Below are 7427 nucleotides of genomic sequence, written 5' to 3'. Positions count from 1 at the left end.
TAGCAAAGATCAATAAAACTAAAAGCTGGTTCTTTGAGAAGATAAAAAAAATTGATAAACCATTAGAAAAAAAGGGAGAAGACTCAAATCAATAGAATTAGAAATGAAAAAGGAGAAGTAACAACTGACACTGCAGAAATGGAAAGGATCATGAGATATTACTACAAGCAACTCTATGCCAATAAAATGGACAACCTGGAAGAAATGGACAAATTCTTAGAAATGCACAACCTTCTGAGACTGAACCAGGAAGAAATAGAAAATATGAACAGACCAATCACAAGCACTGAAATTGAAACTGTGATTTAAAATCTTCCAACAAACAAAAGCCCAGGACCAGATGGCTTCACAGAGGACCATATATTTCTAAAACCAAATTTGCTATTTGGCAAAATTAATACATTTACTTGTAATGAAATTATTTTGGGGGAGGACTTTAACACATAAGTTAAAATTTGTCATTTAGGTAATATTTTAAGGAAGGAAATGTTCTTATGCAACATGACTGAAATGCTCTGGGGAACTCTGAAATTGTTTTTTCATTAAATAGCACTGAAATTATGTGAACAACTAGAACATGTGACAGAAAAGAGGAAAACAAAGTATAGAACACCAAGGAATGAGAAAATAGACTGCAAAAGGAACAGTGATTTGTTCAAGGTCACCCAGTGAGTCAGGAACAAAAGGGAGGGTTAGGCCTATGTCCAGAGACAAAGCACATTCATCTACATTAATGCTTGTGTGCTAAATCTGCCATTTTTCAATGCATAATATAGTTATGTTTCTTGTACATGGGGGAAGATATTAATATTTAATATTCTCTCAGGGTCTAGCACATGTTACTGCATAAGTATTTATTGAATAAAATAATAAATAAATAAACCCCCATTAACTGGAAGTTAATGAAGCATGATTTCATATACATAACCTTATTAGATCCTCACTATCACCTCTGAGGTAGATATTATAATTCCTATCTTATATATCAATTTACATCCAGAAGGATTAAATGAATAGCTCAACAACACACTGCCATGAGAATTGGGACAGTTTCATCATACTTAGCAAATGTCTCTAAAGATCCTACCCTTAAAGAAGCTCAAAGAGGGTTTGCATTAAGTACAAAAAAGTTGAAGATAATTTTAAAAAATCCCTTTGAAGAACTCAAAATCAGATACAAAATTGATATTTAGGAGAATGAGAGCAATTTGATTAATTTGTTATACATGGCTGATTTTACTAGCTAATCGGTTGGGCTACCAATCGAGCACGTCTATTCAAAATCCTTAGATTCTTATTCATAAATTATTTGTACATGAGGGCATCTGGAAGTTAGTCATGAGAGCCCTATTAGAAGGCTTTGAATAAATATAGGTCAATCACAAGAAAGCAGTCCTACTTAACACGGTCAAGTCTCTGTGCTCCATGTCTACTTCAAAGCACTGCTCATCTACTTTAGATGATGCCCATGGATATAGTAAAGAGATTCACTATATTAAAGACATAGAATCCCTTATATATATATGGATCCCTGCCTCAAGGGTATTGAAGCTTCTGTGACAACTTGTCATACACCCAAAGCTACACATTGCTGAGGAGTAAGTAACAAAACTTTGTTCTCAAGCTGAGAGGCAGAAAAGCAGGGAGGGAAGGAGAAAACACAAGCAGCAGCAAGATCAGAGTTAAGTAAGATATCAAACTGTACAGCCAGGACACCTAGATTCATTCTTGGCTCTGCCTCTTACTGTGCAATTTTGAGAAAGTTACTTAACTTCTTTATGACTCAGTTTCCTCATCTGTAAAATGGAGAAATTAATAGTACCTATCTCATAGGGTTGTTACGAGGATTAAAGAGTTACTATTTGATAAGTGCTTAAAGCAGCGTCAGGCATACAATAATCCCAATATAAATGTTTGAAAAACAAAGGAGGGTAGGAAGAGTGAGAGATAGAATAGGGAATACTATGTGTCTTTAATACTTGCTTTGCTTCCTTCCAACAGAGTCGTTTATTTTCCACAGCTGGGGCCACTTGATACCTACCGGTGAGCTTAACCACATTTCCAGTCTGACTCCAAATGACTCTTGTTCAGAAAGATTTAAGAAGCCCTAGTTCAGTAGTTCAGGTGATTCAGCATTAAGTCAAGCTCGCTGTTATTCCTGTCCTGACCCTGCGTCCCAGTTTTAATCACTTGTCCCTGTAATCAAGTCCCAACTTGCACTCCAGTTCTGGCATTCTGCTCCCCTGTGGCCGAGTCCCGGCTTGCAGAACGTGCTCAGGACCTCCAGTTCCTCTGAGGCAGGTATCTCCCAAAGGGCAGCCTTTAGACTAGACACACTTTGGCACAGAGTGTTTGAACTTTTGACAATCAGTTGCCTGTAAAATTGTATAAAAATTCAAATTTCTGATTTCTCTTGAGAAACTCAATGATCTGGCAACTCTTGACCCCATTTCCCTTTGGTACCCACCCACTGGAGCCAAGTGGCAGCTGCTCCCACTTTGGAAGATCACGTGCTCTCTATTTCCCACTCTCCCCATGCCTCCTGCTCCATCTATTTATGTGACTTGCTTGGGCCTTGTAGGCATTTGAGATTGGGGTCTAAGACTGAGAATAACCAATACTTACCAAGCACTTTGTACTCATTTAATCAAAGACCAGGGATCTGTTTGTTCTTGTGCATTATGCCTGCAGCCCTTCTCTTTGCTTCAAACCTTCTGTCTGCATGCATCTGTGTCCCATCTTCCTAAATCACTCTCCTCTATCCATCAGCTAGTGCGACTCACAAAGCTTTACGACTTTATGGACCTCCATAAAGTCAACCACTCATACCACTGTGGCCCAGCACCACTCTCCAATCACCCTTGCCCAGCCAGACTGTCATCAAGAATTTTGGCTATCATAGTGGTTATATTTCAGATACAGAATTTTGGGCTTTACTGATCTGCATGTGCCTTTTATCTCATGCCCCATGCTTTTATAAAACCATACATCTTATTATATATAGATAGAATTCACCCTCCCAAAATTTTGTTCCAATTCTTGTTAGAAGCCTAGCAAAATCCATCAAATATTTATTGATCACTTATTATGTTCTAGACTCTATCACATAAATTGATTTGAGTATTCCTTTATTAAGAAACCCAGAGAAGTTTGTTCAATCTCTTTTCAGGGAACCACTTAAGAAACTAACGTTATTTGATCACAATTGGCTGTGGTTTTTTTTTCTCATGATAGGCCCTTGTGCTTTACAAAACAATGAATCAAAGAGGAAAATGCCAGCATGCCTAAGCTGTGAGTTAGCAAATATCCAAAGAAAACTCACAGAACTCATGCTACACATCATTTCATGAGATTATCTGGATTGGGTAAAACGGAATATGTACAAAATTTTAAATTCAGCTGATTGAGTTCTATCAGTTTTTAAAGATAGTCTTAATAAAAATGTTACTTACATAAGGAATCGTGTCCAAAGTATCTGTGTTGACAATTATAGGAGCAGGGCTGGCCTAAAAAAGAGAAATAGAAAAAAGTTTTAAATAACAAGTTGTCTATTCTGAGATAGGATCTGTTAACTTATTTAACCAAGAGCTCAACAGTATTTCTTGAGAACCAGTATAGGCACTATGTCAGGTGTTGGTGGGGATAAATGAAGTGGCTCAGAGTTCCTTCCCCCTCCTCCCTTCAAATAGTTGTTTGCTACATTGACCTCATAATGAAATGAAGTAAGCAACAGAACTCAAAGGTGAGGAAGTGAGGATTTGTGCAGTGTAAGAGGCAAGGACTCCTAATAAATTTGGTGAGGAGTTAAAAATTTCTTTATGAAATGGCTGTGCTAAAGAATTTTGATTTCTCTTTCATGGAAGCAAAATTAAACCTAAAACAATGTAACTCTTTTCTTTAAACTGGCTTTTGAGAGTATGTTGTATACGAAAAACAAAATAGAAGGGTTCACTTATTGACATCTTACATATATTTACCTATTTTTCATGCTGTGTCATACCTTTTCTTTGTCATTTATGCACCTTTGAGGATATACTTTAGATATCCTTAGAAAATTAAAAATTAGTCAAAGTGACAGAAAATCATATTAGATATGCTAACGTTTCTTTAAAAAAAATTTGTACAAAATACAGCCGTTCCTTTTAAAGTTGAATAGAAATCTGTGTAAAACTGATACAGGAGTGTTACAAGCCAAGTCATTAGAAAATAAGAGATTGCAATCTATTTGCAACAACCAATCTGACTTCATGAATATTAAGTAGATCTATCTTTATTTTCTGTTTCTAGAATATTCACAGCAACTTTTCCTTCATCCCCCGAAGGATCTTTAATCTCCTTCCCAAACTGCAGATTTCATTTAGATAGAGGAAATAGTCTCATCATGATTAATTGAGAGCTGTCCTATACGACACGGTAGTTTGCGCAAGTACTCAACTTTGGGGACATTTCATTAGCTATGCCCTCTGGAGTTAACAGAGTTAACAGCTTTTTAATGTCAATCTGTGCCTATGGAATCCTAATCTAATGGCAAAACAAATGGCAATCCAGCAGATTTTACAGAACAAAATTCCAGGTTTTAACTAAAATCACTGGTCAGTGAAAACACGACCCTGTTCTACATATCTGCATAGTGGGTCAACTAAATAGTCATGGTTTATTTGTTAACTCCTAATATCAAGTACCTTGTGGATAAATAGGGGCTCTGGAGAAAGACAGTTTCCACTGGACCTCACCAAAAAACAGTGTTTGTTAAGAGGCCTGTAGTATAGGGAGAAGAACATGAGGTTTGGAGTCAGAAGACCTGGGCTCAAGTTTGGTTTACCAACTTCTTGATTATATGATTTGGGGGCTCAGCAACTTCTTGGTAATTTGATCTGGGGGCAAGCCCACTAACTCTCTTTGCCTCATTTTCCTTCTCTGTAGAATGGAAATAGAAATAATCACCTTCTAAAAAGGTTGTCTGAAGAATAAATGAGGTGATATATTTGAATGTACTTTGTAAACATAAATTTCAGAATCAATGTTAAATGCTATCATCAGTTAATACCCCTAAAGATGGACTGTCATAAGGATAAAATATCATTGGATGGTTTGTGAATTGTTTATGCCCCAGAGATCTCAATGCTATGTTCGTGGCCCAGTTGCACTAAAAAGAACTGATTAGATCATGAAAATTACCATTTATTAAACACATATTACTTGTCCATTTATATGATATATATATATATATCTTAATTTAATCTCCACAAAACCATACTGATGAGGCATTATTGTCACTATCCCTGTTATAGGTGAGAAAACTGAGGCTCAGAGAAAATGACAGCTGAGATTTCGCACCAGCCTTTCTGATCCATTTTTTCCACACTGAATTGTTCTATGATTCCATTATCTAGGAGTCTCCATCACAAGAGTCCTGCAGTGATTTGAGATCTCTAGCAAGAGCAGCAAGTAAGACCCAGGCAAAGCAAAGACCACCCTGAAGGTAAGAGATGCCACAGGATCTTGCATATTAGATGTTGAAAGCAACCTGGTAATTCCTTAATGGTTTTTGTTGTTGTGGTTTTTTAGTTTTGATGATGTTTCTTCTGTGCTTTCTAATTGGTTCCCAGGACTCCCAAAAGATTTGTTTCTTGTCTCCTTGACTAGACTTCAAACTTTCTGAGTATCATATGCAATACTTGTATTTCCCCTTATTATCTACTACACTTTGATCAATAAATATGCATTGATTTGATTTGGGACTTTCAACTCATCCTACTCTTGTTTTCCTTCTATAAATTGCATTAATGTAGTCTGGAAATAAATTTTATGCATAGGCCCAGTTCCTATACAATGACATTTATCACTTTTGTATGTTTCTATTGCTATTTTCCATTTCACGTATGTAAATTTGGTCTTTCCAATGAGACTCTCTCAATGACAAGGATTGTATACTTTCCTAGAGTTTTTCACAGCACCTGGGTACACAGAAGGAGCTCAGGAAATACTTAGGATTACTGACTAAATGTAGCTATAAAGTATAGCACAAAGGAAAGTAATATCTCACTGAAAGCTTTGGAGAGCATTTCTGAGATAACCTCAAAATATCTTATGTTACCAACAAGACCGTGATGACTTTTCCAATATCCACTATCACCTTCTTTCTTTAACCAGGCACCAACCTTAATTATCCAGTTTTTGAAATAATAATTATTTAATAAATGCAGGATGTAAAGGCATTTATGCATTTATGTGTTTATGCATTGAAATACAATGTATGTAATGTGGAAAGTTCATTGCTCCTTCTTGGTGTTAAAAAGATCCAGAAGCACAGTTAATTCCTACATCTAGAAAAGTCACTAAAAATACATGAACAAATGTGTGTGGATTGTGTGAACAAACATACATCACATAATCTGACATTGGCAACTCCCTGATGTGAGTGCCAAGGAGATGCCAGGGTGGGCTATTTTGAATAACACAATATCCCACTACATCAGACTTTCTGAAGAGTCCCCATTGCTCTGCTCCAGGACCCCCACAGCTCTCCCCAGACCATTTTCCCAGAAGCTTCCTGGAATCTTTTAGTTACTCAATGGCACATAATAGCAGAGAATAAAAGCCCCAAGTTGTAGTAGCACAGAGTGCAGTAGAATTCTAGGTTTGGCTCATGAATGTGCTTTTCTCTCCAGCTGTTAATTTCAGATTTTCTCTTGGTTCAGCCTGACTCCTGTTTCTTTTCTCTCTTTTGAGATCATGTGAGTCCATGCCTAGTTTGATCAAGTTTGGTTTCTGAGTCTGAAAACCAGTTCCACAGTTACTTTGATAATTCCCTCTAAGCTTCATCTCCACACTTCACACTGCCTTGCCATACACACCTTCTCTCTCCATATTGGATATTCTCTTTAACTGAACCCCTAAATCAAATGGATGACTTAGCAGATTCCAGCATCCCCCTTCAATATGCTTATTTCCATTAATTGGAAAGAGATTTCAGTACCAAATACAAAAAAAAAAAAAAAAACCCCAAAATTCTCCTTTAAACCAGAAGCTTAAAGGCTTGTCTTCATGTAAATATAAAGGCTTAAGAAAATTCATCTCTCTTGCACGACCCAACTATAAGATGTAAATGGTTTGCCTCTTATATTACATTCTCTTCCATGTGGAAAAAAAACTAGTTTATAGCAAGAGGGAAGAATAAAGCTAATCATAGAGAAGCCAGATGCAAGCAGAGAAAATACTGATACAATTTAAATTATTAGATCAAGTTATTCATAAATTCCTGCCACCTTCCTGTCCTTGGGTTCCATGGGATACCCAAATATTACATCAATAACTTTGCTTATGATAGTAAAAGAGAAAGTAAACTTCTGTTGCTTGCCACTAAGAGAATGTAACTAGTAAAGAATCTTATATAGTGAATGCAAATTTTCAAAGAAGTTCATTAA

General features: G+C 36.5%; 1 protein-coding gene across 11 annotated transcripts in view; it reads right to left on the bottom strand.

Moving 5' to 3' along the window:
* Window positions 1–7427, bottom strand: part of DLG2 (discs large MAGUK scaffold protein 2) — a 2147153-nt gene that overhangs the window by 750264 nt on the left and 1389462 nt on the right. For 10 of the 11 annotated variants that reach the window (XM_028501170.2, XM_055091363.1, XM_024131657.3 and 7 more), the window contains one exon: window positions 3453–3506. The exons of the other annotated variant lie outside the window; for it this stretch is intronic. In XM_028501170.2, coding sequence (XP_028356971.1) covers window positions 3453–3506 — 54 coding nt within the window. The remainder of the gene's footprint in view (window positions 1–3452; window positions 3507–7427) is intronic. 11 annotated transcript variants of the gene reach the window in all.

Source organism: Physeter macrocephalus, chromosome 16 (assembly GCF_002837175.3).
Source record: "Physeter macrocephalus isolate SW-GA chromosome 16, ASM283717v5, whole genome shotgun sequence".
NCBI classification, from domain to species: Eukaryota; Metazoa; Chordata; class Mammalia; order Artiodactyla; family Physeteridae; genus Physeter; species Physeter macrocephalus.
Note: the sequence above shows the minus strand (reverse complement) of the source record. Positions and strands in the feature narration are given on the sequence as shown.